The following is an 18,138-nucleotide window of genomic DNA, read 5'->3' as shown; positions in this document are numbered from 1 at the left end:
ACATAAGGCTAGTGCCCCCTCTCCAGTCCCCAACCACAAACCCCCAAAGAGCCCTTTCCGGTCCCATGGACCCCCTACCTCTCTAGCTTCCTTTCTCATGCCAGGCACTTAGCAAAGAGCTCTAAGGAGTGAAGGTGGAAAACCAAAACCCGTTTCTGTCCAGTCGATTTGAACTTATAGCCGACCCTATAGGACAGAATAGAACTGCCCCATAGGGTTTCCAAGGAGCGGCTAGTGGATTCCAACAGCCTACCTTTTGGTTAACAGCAGTAGCCCCACCAGTGGAGGTGGGGGGTGGGGGGGGTAAGAAAATCTACTTCACAGGACTTTTGGGGCCAGGTGGATAAATAAATAATAGTAAATCAAAAACCAAATCCATTGCTGTCCAGTCGACTCGGACTCCTGGTGACCCCATATGTGTTAGAGTGGAACAGCGTTCCATAGGGTTTTCAAAACTGTGACTTTCTGAAGCAGATCTCTGGACCTTTCTTCTGAGGTGCATCTGGGTGGGTTCAAATCCACCTTGAGGTTAGTCTTCAAGGGCTTAACTGTTAATCGAGGGCTTCCTGGTTCCCAGCATGTGTTCTGAGTTTTTCAGCCCATTTAATACAACCTTATCCCCCTTTTGTAAAGAAGAAGGTTGAAGGTCACACAGCTGGTGAGTGGCAAAGCTGAGAGGAGAGAGTGCAGGGGGTGGTGTAAGACAGTGGAGAGAGAATTAAAGGGCCCATGTCCTCTAAACTTCATAGTCGAATTTGTTCTAGGGTAGAGAGGGCAGCAGAAGGGGTGAGGTAAAATTCACAGATCAGGACCCCATAGAACAAACTTTGGGGTCAGAGGGGCTGCCAGGGAGTCACCTCTGCCATTTCCTATTTGCGTGGACCGGAGGTAGGGAAACCCTGGTGGTGTAGTGGTTAAGAGCTATGGCCACTAACCAAGAAGTCGGCATTTTGAATCCACCAGGTGCTCCTTGGAAACCTTATGGGACAGTTCTGTTCTGTCCTATAGGGTCACTATGAGTTGGAATTGACTCAATTGCAACAGGTTTGGTTTTTTGGTTTCAAAGGAGGTAGTTCCCGTTTCTGTGCCTCAGTTTCCTCATCTGTGAAATGGAGACAGCAGCTCCTACCTTCTAGAATTGATGTAAGGATTAAGTGACTATGTATGCCTAGCCCTCATCAGGACTCAACCACCTGGGTTCGAATCCCAGCACCACCACTTTCCAGCAGAGTGAAGTTGGGCAAGTTACTCAGCCTCTGTGGGTCCTGGGTTGCTCATCTGCAAAATTAGGATGAAAAATGCATCTACTTCAGAGCTTGGCACATTTTTACATAAATGTTCAGTGTCCAAAAGTTCCAGGTGAGATTATGATCCCTGTTTCCTAAGGGTCCCCTGTCTTCCTGTAGGCCTGGAACCAGACTGAGCCCGAGCCTGCCACTGCCCGCCTGCTGAACCTATGCTTCCTGAGAACGGCGGGGCTCTGGGTGCCCCCCATGTACCTCTGGATCCTTGGCCCCATCTACCTCCTCTACATCCACCACCATGGCAGAGGCTACCTCCGGATGTCCCCTCTCTTCAAAGCCAAAATGGTAGCTGTCACCGCTAGGACCCTGGAACCAGATAGTGGGAAGGAGGGGACAGGTGGAAACCCCAAAGTAGACACTCCTGTCAAGGAACAGACAGGGTGGGGAAAAGGAAGGAACCAGTTAACCAACCAGAGAGCAGTACCGAAGGGGCCACAGAGAAAACTCTGAAGAACAAAGTTCTCCCAAACAGAGTTTATAATTATGTACCCCAACACGCACAAACACACATGGTGACACTCGTATGGTTCTGGACAGTTTACAGCTGCCATCACTGACATCTCCCAAAGTGTGGAATGTGTACCCCTGGGGTACACAAGATGGTTAGGGCTGCACTGGGATGAACCTTTTTTAAAAATTTTAACAATTACGCATTTATTTTAATGTTTCCCTTTTGGAAATACTGCAAAACAGTCATTTAAATTGTTATATGTTTATTTTAAAGGAGCCCTGGTAGCATAACGGTTAAGTGCTTGGCTGCTAACCAAAAAGGTCAGTGGTTCAAACCTACCCAAACCAAACCAACTTGTCATCAAGTTGACTGTGACTCATATGACCCTATGGGACAGAGTAGAACTACCCAATAGGGTTTCCAAGAAACAGCGGGTGGATTCAAACTGCCAGCCTTTTGGTTAGCAGCTGAGGTCTTAACCAGTATGCCACAAGGGCTCCCTGTAAAGATTATAGCCTAGGAAACCCTATGGAGCAGTTCTACTCTGTCACATGGGGTCACTATGAGTCAGAATTGACGTGCCAGCAATGGGTTTGGTTGGCTTGGGTATCCAGGAATCTGCAAACTTTTTCTAAAAGGGCTAAAACTGGTAGCCATCAAGTGGATTCCAATTCACAGCAACCCTATAGTCTTTACTGAAGCAGACTGCCACATCTTTCTCCCGCAAAGCAGCTGGTGGAGTTCAAACCACTGACCTTTCAGTTAGCAACCTTTCGGTTAGCAGCTGAGTGCTTAACCACTGTGGCACCAGGGCTCCTTGATATTTTAGTTGCTGTCATGTGCCTTGTTCTGGCCTTCTTTCCCCTATATGCACGCTCTCATCTTTTCTTCCTCTCTTGTTTGAAAAAGAGATCAGCATGGTCCCAACCAAGGCTTTCTAGGGATTGAAAGAGACTTGAAAATGGTATAACTTTTTACCCCGTGAGTAAATTTCATTTCAGGCTCTTTCTCATACCTAAAGTCATCTTGCTTAGGCACTGTTGAGGCACTTCCTACATTTAGGAAAACACTGAGTTGACTCAGACCCTTGTGTCAAAAATTACCTGCAACCTCCTCTGTGCATCTTCTGATGTGTTCTTTATGCTGGCACTGTGAAATTATGGGATTGGTCTGTTACAGGGCCCCATCCCAGAAGCTGCAGAGCCCACTGTCCAGTTGTACGTGCGTCACCGTCCAGATGCCACCATCTCTCTTTTACCCACCAGCCTTATCTGAGCCTGTCTCCCCAGGTGCTCGGGTCCATCCTGGTAGTCCTGTACACCTCCAACGTGGCTGTATCACTTTGGGAAATTCAGCAGAGAACACCCCAGGCCCTGGAATTCCTAATTCACCCCACCGTATGGCTCACTACAATGGTAAAGCAGTCCCCAGTCTGGAGCCTGGCTTTCCCAGGCTGCTGCTGGAGGGTGACAGGGAGGATGGAGCCAAGTGCCCTCCCTGCCCCCTGTCTTAAGGGGCCCTTCCTGACTCTCTTGTCCAGAGCTTCGCCCTATTTATTATCCACATGGACAGGAAGAAGGGCATCCAGGCTTCTGGGGTGCTGTTTGGGTACTGGCTGCTCTCCTGCGTCTTGCCGGCCACCAACGCTGCCCAGCAGGCCTCGCAAGGGGTAAGTGAGGACCTGGGCCACCTGGGGAAACCAAAATGGTGGTTTCAGGCCTTGAGTCCTATCTTCCTTCATTTTCTTTCCACAAAGAACTTATTCTCCACACGAACACACACACTGCAGTCACTATACTCTAAACCCAAACAACCCAAATCCATTGCCGTCAAGTTGATTCCAGCTCATAGCGACCCTGTAGTGTTGGATTCAAACTCCTGACCTTTTGGTTAACAGTCTAAGCTCTTAACCACTGAGTCCCTGGAGACACACAAATGTACTCTCTCCGTACTGTATTAATCAGGCTTCTCCAGAGAAACAGAACTAACAGGAGCTGTATATAAAACCAAAAGCCAAACCAGTTGCTAACACATGGATTCCAACTCGTGGTGACCCCATGCGTTCCAGAGTAGAACTGTACTCCGTAGGGTTTTCAGTGGCTGTGACCTTTTGGAAGTAGATACACCAGGCCTTTCATCCAGGGTTAGTAGCCAAGCACTTAACTGTTTACACCACACAGGGCCTCGAGGGATATGTTTGTGTGTATATAGAGAAAGAGAGAGATTTTAAGGAATTCTTACGCATTCTTGGGGGCTGACAAGCCCAAAATCTGTAGGCCAGGTGGCAGGCTGGAACCTCCAGCAGGATGTCTATGTTACAGTTTTGAGGCAGAATCCTTCTCCCTTGGAGAAACTGGAGTTTTTGCTCTTAAGGCCTTCAGCTGATTGGATGAGACCCACACACATGTGGAAGGTAATACATTTTACTTAAAGTCAACTGATTTTAAATGTTAATCCTATCTAAATATCTCCATAGCAACATCTAGACAAGTATTCGACCAAACAACTAGGCACCAGAGCCTAGCCAAGCTGACACATAAAATTAATCATCACAAGTACCCATCATCCCACACGTTTTTTACCTACACGAGTAACCATCGTCTTACACATTCATATTACACGCATCACTTGCACACCATTTATGCACTTACATGCCTTTATTCATTCATCATGCAACCATGGACTCACACGCAATTGCTTCAAGCAACAAAAACATAGCTCACATTAGCTTAAGCACTGAGAAAAATAAGAGGGAATTTATTTGCTTATGCATGTGGGATCTCCAGGGGGAATTCAGGCATAGCTGGATTCAGGTGTTCAAATGGCACCATTATATTGCTATTTCTCTCTGTCAGCTCTGCTTTTCTCTATCCTACCTACATTTTCCCGGGTAGCAAGAAGGGCCACCAGTAGCTCCAGATTTGTGTTCTACCAATGTAGCAAACTTAGTAGAAGGATCTTATTGGCCAAGCTAATGTCTTATGTCCATGCCTAAAGCAATCACAGTTGCCAGGGATCTAGAATATACTCATGGGCCAAGCCTGGGCCACTTGCCGCCCCTTAGAGTGGAATCAGTTCCCCATGAGCCACATACCCAAGCATGGGGAAAGCAAATTAGGTGCCATCACCAGACAATGGGTCAGCAATGCCAGGCAACTGTGGCATTGCAACAGCTCATGATTTGGCTCAAATAATCTGCATGCCCTTGAGCAAGGTGCTACTGCTTCTCTGAGCCTTGGTTGCCCCATTAGTAAAATGGAGCAGCAAACCCCAGCTGGGGTCGGAGGAGGGTGTGGGGAGGGACTTGATGGGACGGTGCACGTAAAGGCCCTTGGATGTGCTCAAGGCAGAGTCATTGCCCAATCAGACCAGCCCCTTCTCCATAAACCAGAGAACACTGGCCAAGCGGACGCTGGGATGGGAGACTGGGGTTGGGGCTGAAAGGGAATAAGGATTCCCTTACTGTCATAAGGAGAAAGGTGAAGTATCCCTTCAACGCATGTCCAATTGGCTGTGGGCAAATCCCAGACATGGCTTTGGCTCACTTGTATGGACAGAACGTGTAAGTCAGGTTGTTTGTGAATCTGGACACCCAGGAATGCCGGGAGACTGGTTTTTGAAGCCCATGACCCTGCCTTGTTAGCATTCCAGCTGCAGAAATCCTCTTCAGCCTCCACCTTTTCTCCCTTTATGGGCACCCGCTCTAACTGCTACTACCCTTGAGCCCTACGGGCTGACTTCTACCCGCCCAGACTCAGTGGGGCTTCTAATTTCTCTCCCACAGGACTTCCAGAGTGACCCTTTCCGCCACCTGTCGACCTACCTGTCTTTGACTCTAGTCGTGGCACAGTTTGTGCTGTCCTGCCTGGCGGATCAACCCCCCTTCTTTCCTAAAGACCCCCAGCAGTCTGTAAGTCACCAGGTCTCCAACCCAGTGACTCCCTTGTCCCTGCCCCAATTCAGATCTCTTGTCTCTCCGTGTGACCTAAGGGACTTGAACTAGAACATTGGTTTTGAATTTTTAATTCATTCAGTCATTCAGCAAAAAAGGGTATTGAATATCTACTTTATGCCAGGGGTGAGCCAACTTTTTCTGTAGAGGGCTAGAGAGTAAATATTTTAGTCCATGTGGACCAGATGGTCTCTGTTTTGACTACTCAACTCTGCTGTTGTAGCATAAAAGTAGAATAGGCAATATGTAAATAAATGAGCTTGGCCGTGTTTCAGTAAAACTTTATTTGCAGAAACAGGCATTGGGCTGGATTTGGCCCTCGAGCTGTAGTTTGCCAACCCCTGCTCCATGCCCCAGCTAGGTGCTGAGGGTTCTATGGTGACCAAGCAGATATGGCCCCTGCTCTTATGCAGCTGACAGTCAAGTAGGGGAGCTAGGCATTAATCACAGAATTTCACAGCTGCGTGGAAAATTAACGACTGGGGTAAGAGCTCTGAAGGAGGAGTTCGTGATCCATGAGAGTGAACAAAGGTTAACCCTGAGAAGTTAGGAAAGGTTTTCTGGGGAAGACGCAGTTAATCATATAAAAAGATGCTCAACTGCTCAAGCAATCGAATTAACACTATAATGAGACATGTTATTTTTGTTTTTATTATTATTTTGCATACCGGAACGGCAAATAATTTTAAAAAGTGGTAACAGGCTGTGATGGTGAAGATGTGGTGAAATGGTTGTCCTCGTGCCCAATTGGCGAAGAGTATAAATCGGTGTAGCCTTTCTGGAACAGCTGGCACAATCGCAGGACAGATCCCTCTTTACCACATTCACTGTGGGGTATTGTTGAGGATGTTGTCTATATTGTGTGGTCCTTGCTTGGAGAACATCTTGGTCTCCATATTAGCAATGGTTCTTCTTGGTACTTGGTAGTTCTGGCCTGTGGACAGTCAGCCTTGTGGCCCAATCCCTTTTTGCCCCGCCTGGCAGGAAACATCAGAGCCATTGTATCTACTTCAGAACCCCTCTATGTGCATTTTTTATACTAAACTCATGACCAGTGCATCTTGTTTTCCTCCACTTGGTTCCCCTTGCCACACACTCACCATGGAATGTGAGACCCAGGCCTCCCCCTCTTTGTCTTTTCCAGAATCCATGTCCCGAGGCTGGGGCCTCCTTCCCCTCCAAGGTCATGTTCTGGTGGGTTTCTGAGTAAGTAAAGTGGCAGGGCGGGGGCTGGGATGGTGTTCCCACCCACCTGCACCAGCAGCTCTCCTTCACCACAGCTCTCACCACCCCCACCCTGAGGTTTCCCCCAAGCTGACCAAGGCTGGCCAGGCTTTCACCCACCCAGCCTCATTTAACCTCTGAGCCTGTTTATTCCTCATCTGCAAAATGGATCAAGAATCATCTGGGCTCACATGAGAATTAAATGAGATAATTTTGGTAAGCCGAGACCAAAACCAAATCTGTTGCCATCGAGTCAATTCGAACTCATAGCAACCCGATAGGACAGAGTGGAACTGCCCCCATAGAGTTCCCAAGTCTGTGATCTTTACAGAAGCAGACTGCCACTCTCTCCTGCAGAGTGGCTGGTGGGTTCAAACCACCAACCTTTTGGTTAGCTGCTCAGTGCTTAACCACTGCACCACCAGGGATTCTTGTAAACTGAGAAAACCCACCAAACCCCTTGCCAACAAGTCGATCCTGACTCATAGCCACCCTACAGGACAGAGTAGAGCTGCCCCATATGGTTTCCAAGGAGCGCCTGGTAGATTCGAACTGCTCACCTCTTGGTTAGTTAGCAGCTGTAGCTCTTAACCACTATGCCACCAGGGTTTCAATTTCAGGTGCAGTCAATAGCCTTCATTTTACCAAGGAGCCAGGAAAGGTGCAGAGAGGAAAAGTGACCAGCCCAGGGTCACACAGCTACCCAGCAGGACTCTGCAGGGAGCAGATGGCAGGAGGAGCGTCCCCTGGTGATCCTCTTTTACAGACTGGTCTGGAGGGGCTACAGGAGGCCACTGGGACCAAAAGACCTCTGGTCACTTGGGAAAGAAAACTCCTCTGAAGAACTTGTTTCCCAGCTCGAAAGGGAATGGACAAGGAACCTGGCAAGGTGAGTGCATGAAGGTCAAGGGCTTAGCCGGGTGCTGAAGCTTATCATTTGGCCCCAAATGCAACCCACACCCCTACTCTGGGCTCCACCTCCACAGTCCCCGGATTTCCAGCTGATCCCACTGATCATTAACTGATCGGGCTCAAGATACAGTTCCTCCAGAGTGCTTTGTGGCTTTCAAAAGGCTTCGAGGCCCCCGAAGGAAGCAATAATGGTGGAATAGCAGGCAGGAGACAGAAGGGGTATTTTAAGACTGGGAGTGGAATATTGGGTAGCAGCCTATAAAATGCAGACAACCAACTAACTTATCATTTAACCTTAGTAATTAGCTTTTTAGACCTCAGTTTTCTCATCTGTTCAATGAGGTTACCATTAGCCCCTAGCCCATAGCTTGTGGGGGGTGAAAAAAAGATGACTCGTAGAAAAGGACTTAGCGAATTCCTGGAAAGTAGTAAGAGCTCAAGCAATATTAGTTATCTAGAAGGTTTCAAGCTTTCTAGTACTGTCTACTCCACCTCACTTCTTTTTGTTTTGTTTTTCTACCATCTTTTATCAATTGTGTATAATTTCTTTTCCTTTTTTTAAATAAACCCTGGTGGCTACTGCTTAAGTGCTATGGCTGCTAACCAACAGGTTGGCAGTTCGAATCCACCAGGCGCTCCTTGGAAACTCTATAGGGCAGCTCTACTCTGTCCTGTAGGGTCGCTATAAGTTGGAATCGACTCGACAGCCATGGGTTTGTTTTTTTTTTTTTTTTTTGGTTTTTAAAAATATTTTATTTATTTTTGTTGGCAATATGCACAACCAAGCATACATCCATTCACAATCTCTACATGAACCATTCAATAACATTGGTTACCTACTTCACATCGTGTCACCATTTTCACTGTCTCTACCCATATTGTTTCATCACCATTCATTTAGGCTTTCTCTCCCTTAAAGTTCTCACCTGTGCTTTGGATAAACTGTTGTCGGTTCACACTCATATAGACAATTTTTTTATAAGAGTGCTAGGCTTGAGGCAAAACTCTTTATTCACTGGGCTAAACTATTGCTTAGTTTGACACTGGCTTCATGGAATAGTTTTGGTTCAAGATTTAAAGATGATTTCCAAGCATTAGATTCAGGGGTTCCCCCAGCCTCAGTGGATCCAGTAAGTCTGGTTTCTATATGAGTTTAAACTTCTGTTCCACGCATTTCCTTCTTTTGATCAGGAGCCATCTGTTGGGTCCTTGATCAAAATGTTCAGTAACAGTAGCCAGGCACCACCCATTTCTTCTGGTCTGGAGCTAATAGTTTATGGAGGCAATTATACCTGCGGTCCATTTTTTTTTCCAATTCCTGGGTCTCCTTCTTTCTCTGCTGTTCCAGGTGAATAGGGACCAATCGTTTTATCTCAGGTGGCTGCTTGTAAGCTTTTAAGACCTCAGGCGCTGCTCACTGAAGTAGGAGGTAGAACAGAATTGTCTCACTCTTGACCTCTGTGGAGCCCTTGGAGTCTGAGGAACCCAGTTTGAGAACCACCTCTCTAGAGAAAAGAGACATTAACATAGATTAGATAAACGTGGGTTGAACACTGCCCTGCCATTGAATAGAGAATGACCTTGGACAAGTCACTTGACCTCACTGGAACTCAGTGTTCTAGGGGCAAAACAAACATCACTTAGCTCTGTGGGAAGAGCCACAAGGTTCCACTGCACATACTAGAATTTTGTTGTGCTTGTTGCAGATGGCTGAATCCCACAAATTAGATGAAGCAAGAGCGAGAGAGAGTTAGTCTGTTAGCTTACATAACTGCCAATGTGGGTCTAGCCTTAGGCATGGCTGGATCCAGGATTCTCTCCCTACATCTCTCAGCTCAGCTGTTATCTGTGTATTGGCCTCTCCAGAAGGGTTGTCTCATGTCATGCTAGTTCTGCCACCCCAGCGGAAAGAGAGAGGCTTTCTCTCCTAGAATCTGTATAGAATATCCCAAGAAAGGTCTCTGATTGGCCTGGCTTGAGTCATATCCACCTCAGGAGCCAATCTCATGGCTAGAGGCAGGAGAGGGAGTCCCATGATTGGTGGCCCCTTCAGAACCACATGAGATAGGAGAGGTGCTCCTCCCCCAAACGGAGGGGGTGCTGTTTTTTCCAAAGGGGGGAAGTGATGTCAGAAAACTAAAGGGCAGCTTTCCTCTCACCACAGGCACATCCTGCCATATTGTCCCTCCAGTCTTAAACTATTTACAAGAGTGGCAGAATTAATTCCAAAGAGCCCGGAAGGTCTAGCCCACTGTCTCCCAGCTCCTGGCTTCTCTAGCCAGCGTGAGAGTTATAATCACCCAACAGTGGAGCAAACAGAAACATTCTCTGGGACAGTTGGAGAACCCTCCCATAAACAATGGGCAGACAGGAAGGAGAAAGTCAAAATTAGGCAAAGACTCAACTCAGCCATTTTCTGAGCTGACTGATGACACACCAAGAGGACTTTGGTTTTGTTTCTGAAATATTTTGCAACCACTGAGGGAAGGGAGAGGACGCTGTTGAGAGAGGTCATGAACCCACCTCCTGTTGGCCAAATCAGGCTCACAAGGTATGTTTGGTCCATATGGTGTTTCGTTGTTGCTTTGTGTTTTAATAAGTTGCCAACATTTAAAACTGGAGATTTCACATTAAAAAAAAAAATTTAAGATTTTTTTGGCTTTAAATAGATCTTGCAGCACTGGCCCACATCCCTGCATGGCAGCAGGAGGTGGGATCTGGGTAGAGGATGCCCCATTGGACAGGACATATGCCCTTCGTTTGCCACAGTCCCCACCCCTCTCTTTTGTATCCTCCAACTTATACCTGGCCTAAGCCACTCAGTCATACCCCCGCCTCACTCTGTAGTCATTTGAATTTGGCCTGCACTAAGTGACCTTCACTTGAGAGATCAAAGGGATCAAAGGCCAGACACCAGTCCAGAGATGTTCCTTTATCTCAAATCCCTGCTCTGCCCCTCACTGCTTGAGCTTGGCAGCTGTCAACACCTCTCAGACATTCAGTCTCTTCTTCAGTAAAATGGGGAGTCAAATAAATACCCACCTGGCAAGCAGGTCAAGAGGAGTCGAAAAGCTTGTGCATAAAGGCGAGACCTGCTGAAAAAGGGGCCCACTCTTCATGAGGGGGCCGGCAGGCTAAACACACTGACTCGGAATTCCGGGGCAAGAAGCTAAAACAGAACCAAGCAAATGTCAGGGCAGACATAACCTTCAGTTGTCTCTTCCCCCACTGTTGTACTGAGGCTCAGAGGGGAGAGGAAAGCAGGCATTTGAACCCAGGTCTCCTGGTTCTCAGGCCAGGTTCTGTCCTCTAAACCAAGCTGCCCACTTTCTTCCTTCCGTTTACAAATGTTTCTCCCACTATTCACTGGGCTCTTCACTCAGTCTTTGTTCCCAGTCACTTGATAAGTATTGAGCACCTACTATGCTCAAGTGCTGGGGACACCCCGGTGGAAAATACAGATAAGGAGTCCGCCCACGTGGAGTTCTATCAGGACAAGTGAATAAACGAGAGAGTTGGGGAGAGTGAACATGGCTGTGAAGACAATGAATTAAATGGCAGGACAAGCCAGGGATGGGTAGTCAAGGATGGCCTCTGAGCTGAGCCCCAATTGCCAAAATGTTTGTGAAGGCAGGCCACACGCAGCTCAGTGATGGAGGCCGAGCTACCACCCTCCATAAATGCCAGCTAGGCACTAAGGCAGGCCAGGGGCCCCTGTTAACAAGGGTGTGGCCACTGAGCTTACTGTGGGTTTTTGCATTTTCTTCTTTTTGGTGAGGGATTGAGGGTCTCTGGTGCACAAAGAGGCACCACTTGAACCATGGCTTGAGACCTGGGCTCCAGTCCCTGCTCTGCCCCTCACTGCATGACCGTGAGCAGCTGTCACTACCTCTCAGACCCTCAGTCTCTTCTTCAGTAAAATGGGGAGTCTAATAAATACCCACCTACAAGGAGGTCAAGAGGAGATGAAAAGCTCATGCATAAAGAGCTGACTTCTGTGCCTGTCCACTGTCAGAATTACTGATAGCACCATAGGTTGTCAGAGCTAGAAGGGACCCAGAGAGTGGGAGCAGCCTTGTCCTTTGACACACCGGGGCACCGTGGCACAGAGGGGGCACCAGTTTGTTCAAGGCCATACAGCAACTGGAGCTATCAGTGACAGCATCACCCCCACTTCTCCTTTATAGCCAAGGACTGGCCTCAGGAAGGCACCCCTGGTTCCTTCCACCCCCTCTTCCCCCCTCTCCTTAACTCTGCTTTGTAGTCCCTGGTATGACCAAGGGCTGGGGTCCTATTGTTTCTGGGCTGCCTAAGCTTCCATCAGCCTGTCGTTCAGCCTAGAATCAGCGTTGCCTTACGTGCCAGCACCTATGGGCGGCCAGTTCAGGAGAGCTGTCTCTTAGTTTCCTGTTGTTGTTGTTAGGTGCCGTTGAGTCGGTTCCAACTCATAGCGACCCTATGCACAACAGAACGAAACACTGCCTGGTTCTGAGCCATCCTTACAATCATTGTTACACTTGAGCTTATTGTTGCAGCCACTATGTCAATCCACCTTGTTGAGGGTCTTCCTCTTTTCCGCTGACCCTGTACTCTGCCCAGCATGATGTCCTTCTCCAGGGACTGATCCGTCCTAACAACACGTCCAAAGTATGTAAGACGCAGTCTCGCCATCCTTGCTTCTAAGGACCATTCTGGTTGTACTTCTTCTAAGACAGATTTGTTTGTTCTTTTGGCAGTCCATGGTATATTCAGTATTCTTTGCCAACACCACAATTCAAAGGCGTCAATTCTTCTTTGGTCTTCCTTATTCATTGTCCAGCTTTCACATGCATATGATGCGATTGAAAATACCATGGCTTGGGTCAGGCGCACCTTAGTCTTCAAGGTGACACCTTTGCTCTTCAACACTTTAAAGAGGTCCTTTGCAGCAGATTCGCCCAATGCAATGCGTCTTTTGATTTCTTGACTGCTGCTTCCATGGCTGTTGATTGTGGATCCAAGTAAAATAAAATCCTTGACAACTTCAGTCTTTTCTCCGTTTATCATGATTTTGCTCATTGGTCCAATTGTGAGGATTTTTGTTTTATGTTGAGGTGTAATCCATACTGAAGGCTGTGGTCTTTGATCTTCATTAGTAAGTGCTTCAAATCCTCTTCACTTTCAGCAAGCAAAATTGTGTCGTCTGCATAACACAGGTTGTTAATGAGTCTTCCTCCAATCCTGATGCCCTGTTCTTCCTCATATAGTTCAGCTCAGCATACAGATTGAATAGGTATGGTGAAAGAATACAACCCTGACGCACACCTTTCCTGACTTTAAACCAATCGGTATCCCCTTGTTTTGTCTGAACAACTGCCTCTTGATAATATGTAAAGGTTTCTCATGAGCACAATTAAGTGTTCTGGAATTCCCATTCTTCCCAGTGTTATCCATAATTTGTTATCATCCACACAGTTGAATGCCTTTGCATAGTCAATAAAACACAGGTAAACATCCTTCTGGTATTCTCTGCTTTCAGCCAGGATCCATCTAACATCAGCAATGATATCCCTGTTTCCACATCCTCTTCTGAAACCGGCCTGAATTTCTGGCAGTTCCATGTCGATATGCTGCTGCAGCCATTTTTGAATGATCTTCAGCAAAATTTTGCTTGCGTGTGATATTAATGGTGTCGTTCTATAATTTCCGCATTCGGTTGGATCACCTTTCTTGGGGATAGGCATAAATATGGATCTCTTCCAGTCAGTTGGCCAGGAAGCTGTCTTTCAAATTTCTTGGCATAGACAAGTGAGCACCTCCAGCACTGCATCTGTTTGTTGAAACATCTCAATTGATATTCCATCAATTCCCGGAGTCTTGTTTTTCGCCAGTGCCTTCAGAGCAGCTTGGACTTCTTCCTTCAGTACCATCGGTTCTTGATCATATGCTGCCTCTTGAAATGGTTGAACATCAACTAATTCTTTTTGGTATAATGACTCTGTGTATTCTTTCCATCTTCTTCTGATGCTTCCTGCGTCGTTTAATATTTTCCCCATAGAATCCTTCACTATTGCAACTCGAGGCTTGAATTTTTCCTTCAGTTCTTCCAGCTTGAGAAACGCCGAGCATGTTCTTCCCTTTTGGTTTTCCATCTCCAGTTCTTTGTACATGTCATTATAATGCTTTACTTTGTCTTCTCGAATGTCTTTGAAATCTTCTGTTCAGTTCTTTTACTTCATCAATTCTTCCTTTTGCTTTGGCTGCTCAATGTTCAAGAGCAAGTTTCAGAGTCTCCTTTGACATCCATCTTGGTCTTTTCTTCCTTTCCTGTCTTTTTAATGACCTCTTGCTTTCTTCATGTATGATGTCCTTAATGTCATTCCACAACTCGTCTGGTCTTCAGTCACTAGTGTTCAATGCGTCAAATCCATTCTTTGGATGGTCTCTAAACTCAGGTGGGATATACTCAAACTCAATGGGGCAGTTCTACTCTGTCCTATAGGGCTGCTATGAGTTGGAATTGACTCAACGGCACTGGGTTATACTCAAGGTCACATTTTGGCTGTCATGGACTTGCTCTGATTTTCTTCAGTTTCAGCTTGAACGTGCATACGAGCAGTTGATGGTCAGTTCCACTGTTGGCTCCTAGCCTTGTTCTGACTGATGATATTGAGCTTTTCCGTCGTCTCTTTGCACAGATGTAGTCAATTTGATTCCTGTGTGTTCCATCTGGTGAGGTCCGTGTGTATAGTCACCGTTTATGTTCGTGAAAGAAGGTGTTTGCAATGAAGTCATTGGTCTTGCAAAATTCTGTCATTCGATCTCCAGCATCGTTTCTATCACCAAGGCCATATTTTCCAACTACTGACCCTTCTTCTTTGTTTCCAGCTTTCACATTCCAGCCACCAGCAATTATCAATGCATCTTAATTGAATGTTCAATCAATTTCAGACTGCAGCAGCTGATAAAAATCTTCTGTTTCTTCATCTTTGGCCCTAGTGGTTGGTGCATAAATTTGTAAGGATACCACAAGTGAGTGGCTTTAAAGAACAGAAATTTATTTCCTCACAGTTTAGAGGCTAGAAATCTGAATTCAGGGCACCAGCCCTAGGGGAAGGCTCTCTCTCTGCTCTGCCGGCTCTGGGGGAAGGTCCTTGTCTCTTTCAGCTACTGTTCTTCTGTTCCTTGGTGATCTTCTTGTGGCATTTGCCTTCCCCCTTTTGTGCTCTCTTGTCTCTGTGTCTAGGCTGTTCCTTATAACTCAGAAGTGATTAGGTTTAGGACACACCCTACATGGATACAGCTCATTAACATAACAAAGAACACCCTGTTCCCAAACAGGATCACATCCACAGGTATAGGGGTTAGGATTCCAACACATACTTAGTGGGGACACAATCCATAATAGACAGTATGTTGGATCAAAAAGTATACAGGCTCTGGAGGCAGAGAGTGGGGATTAAATCCCTGTTCTGCTGCTCCTTAGCTGTGTGCCCTTGGACAAGTTCACCCCTCTGACCCGCAGTCTCCTCATCTGTGCAATGGGGATAATACCTGGCTTGCTATGTTCTTAGGAGTGACTGGAGCATAAAAAAAAAAAAAGTCCCGTTGCCTTGGAGTCGATTTTGACTCATAGCAACCCTATAGGACTGAGTAGAACCTCCCCATAGGGTTTCCAAGGAGCAGCTGGTGGATTCCAACTGCTGACCTCTTTTTGGTTAGCAGCCAAGCTCTTAACCACTGCACCACTATAGTGGGTGCTCAATACTTGCTCATCCCTACCCTTGTCTGTGAGATATTAGGGCTTCCCTCCTGCCTTGAGCCCACTCTGATTGTCCCACAGGGGGGTTCACCTTGAAAACATCGTGCGGAGCGAAGTAAATCAGTCACAAAAGGACAAGTACTGTATGATCTCACTTATATAAAATAAGCCAGTGTATAGAAACCAAAGATTATTAGTGGTTACCAGGGGTGGTGGCGCAGTGGTTAAAGCATTCAGCTGCTATGTGCCAAAAGAGCTGCTAACCAAAAGGCTGGTGGTTCAAGGATGTGGTAGTCTGCTCCGGTAACGATTCAAACCCAAGCCAAACCCATTGCCATGGAGTCGATTCTGACTCATAGCACCCCACATCTTTCTCCCCATAGAGCGGCTGCAGGGTTTGAACCACTGACCTTTCGGTTAGCAGCTCTTTTGGTATATAGCAGCCGAACGCTTTAACCACTGTGCCATCACCCCTGGTACCCACTAATAACCTTTGGTACAGCCTTGGAAACCCTATGGGGCAGTTTTACTCTGTCCTATAGGATTGCTATGAGTCGGAATGGACTCGACGGTTTGGTTCTCGGGCCAGGAGCAGGAGGGGGGCAGAGGGAGAGCTTTTGCTTCAGGAGCATTTGAGTTTAATGTTAATGGCAGTGGAATAGTCTGGAAAAAGATAATAGTGGTACAACATGAAAAATGTAATCACTGCCTTTGCATTGTCAACATGGAGGTGGGCGTGCTGGTGAGTGTTTTGGTGTGTGTATTTCCACCATAGTGAAAAAAAAAGGTAAAAAGTGGGTTTTCTGGTTGATAGGAAGGAGGTGGGGCGTGAGGCTGGTTCCAGGCACACCCACCCCCCTCCTTGCTGGGAAAATAACCCTTGAACATCTGGTCCCGCTGCCCTCAGGCCGGCTGCCACCTCTAAGGACACATAAAAGGACCAGACCAATTTCTCTTCTTCCCTAAGGCACACCAAGGCCACAGCATTTGGAAGGAAAGCAGGCAGTGGTGTGGAGGCCCAGGAGACCGAGGCCTTCCTACCGGAAGAAGGGAGCAAGAGGGGCTTGCTGCTGGGTGCCATCTGGCAGGTGTCCCGCTCTGCCTTCCTTCTGGGGACCCTCAGCCTTGTCATCAGTGATGTCTTCAGGTTCATTGTGCCCAAGCTTCTCGGGTGGGTCCAAACCTTGGATGTCTTGCTAAAGCCAGTTGTCACTCAACAGCATCCCTCCAGGACCAGTGGGGCTTCAGCTTTGCTTCTTCCCTCTGCCCACACTCTGTCTTTCACAGCCTCCAGGCACAGGGCACCAGAGGGTGGGGGAAGAGGATACAGAGGAAGGGAAAAAATAAATGAGAAAGCAACCGACCTTAGGGAGGGAAAACGAGTTAACTCTAACCTGACTGTATCAATTAGCTTTCATCAAAAGCTAGTGGCTTAAAACGGCAGACGTTTATTTATCTTATGATAACGTGGGACAGCAGTTTGAACTGGGTTTGGCTGGGCTCAGTTGGGCAGTTCTTCTGGCCTTGGCTGGGCTCACTCCTGCGTCTGCAGTCAGCTGCTGGGTTGGCTGGAGACTGGCTGGTCTGAGGTGGTCTCAGCTGAGATGGCTTGTGTCTGCTCCACGTGGTCTCCCATACTCCAGACGGCTAGCTCAGGCGTGTTCATATGGCAGCTTGGCAGGGTTCCAAGAGATCATGCAAAAGCTACGTGCTTTCTTGGGCCTAGGCTGCACATTTCACTTCCATTGTATTCTTTTGGCCTAAACTCATCACATGGCCAGCCCCGATTCAAGGGGTGGGGACAGAAACTCTACCTCTTGGCGGAAGGAGCTGCGAAGTCACGAAGTCACATTGAAAGGGAGTGTGGACGGGGCGGAGGGGAGGGGAATCATTGCCGCCATTTTTGCAAACAATCTACCACACTGACCCTCCACACCTGGCCAGGCTTGGGCAAAGGCAACATCACAGGCGCTTCCTCTCACTATCTGTACCTTCTCTCCCTTCTCCCAAGCCTTTTTCTGGAATTTATTGGCGATCCCAAGGCCCCCACCTGGAAGGGCTACCTCCTTGTGGTGCTGATGTTCCTCTGCGCCTGCCTGCAAACGCTGTTTGAGCAGCAGCACATGTACAGGCTGAAGCTGTTGCAAATGAGGCTGCGCACGGCCATCACCGGCCTGGTGACCAGAAAGGTGAGCCCTTGGAGGGGAGGCCCCCACCTTCCCTTCTCCCCCCCGCCCCCCGCCCCATCCCAATTGGCAGGCAAAAGTTCCCGCAAGGAAGGGTGAGGCCGCTTAGCTGTTAACAATATCAGTGTTTGAAACCACTCCTATTACGCTGTCACTACTCAGACTCTGCTCTCACCTTCTTGGCTGTCTCCGTAAGACCTTGCATGATCTGACCCCTGGGGACCTGTCTGACCTCCTCACATCCCATCACACACATGTCACGTGACCACTCCTCCCTTTCACATCCCCTTCCAATCACATAAGTCTCCTTTGGTTCCTCAAACACACCAGGCGCCCTCCCACCTCAGGGCCTTTGCACCTGCTGTTCC

The 18,138-nt window shown here is 47.6% G+C and overlaps 1 protein-coding gene across 7 annotated transcripts in view; it reads left to right on the top strand.

Annotated features, from left to right (window-relative positions):
• Window positions 1-18,138, top strand: part of ABCC6 (ATP binding cassette subfamily C member 6) — a 60,270-nt gene that overhangs the window by 390 nt on the left and 41,742 nt on the right. For 5 of the 7 annotated variants that reach the window (XR_007519756.1, XM_049904941.1, XM_049904940.1 and 2 more), the window contains exons 2-9: window positions 1,407-1,589; window positions 3,045-3,170; window positions 3,296-3,424; window positions 5,540-5,665; window positions 6,852-6,913; window positions 7,698-7,820; window positions 16,552-16,755; window positions 17,596-17,773. Coding sequence is in view for 6 of the 7 variants with exons in the window: in XM_049904941.1 (XP_049760898.1) it covers window positions 1,407-1,589; window positions 3,045-3,170; window positions 3,296-3,424; window positions 5,540-5,665; window positions 6,852-6,913; window positions 7,698-7,820; window positions 16,552-16,755; window positions 17,596-17,773 (1,131 nt within the window). In the remaining variant the exon portion in view is untranslated. Of the gene's footprint in view, window positions 1-1,406; window positions 1,590-3,044; window positions 3,171-3,295; window positions 3,425-4,114; window positions 4,169-5,539; window positions 5,666-6,851; window positions 6,914-7,697; window positions 7,821-16,551; window positions 16,756-17,595; window positions 17,774-18,138 lie in introns of those variants that run through there. The other 2 variants (XM_049904943.1, XM_049904944.1) reach the window with 2 other exon arrangements.

This window comes from Elephas maximus, chromosome 12 (assembly GCF_024166365.1).
Source record: "Elephas maximus indicus isolate mEleMax1 chromosome 12, mEleMax1 primary haplotype, whole genome shotgun sequence".
Classification (NCBI taxonomy): Eukaryota; Metazoa; Chordata; class Mammalia; order Proboscidea; family Elephantidae; genus Elephas; species Elephas maximus.
Note: the sequence above shows the minus strand (reverse complement) of the source record. Positions and strands in the feature narration are given on the sequence as shown.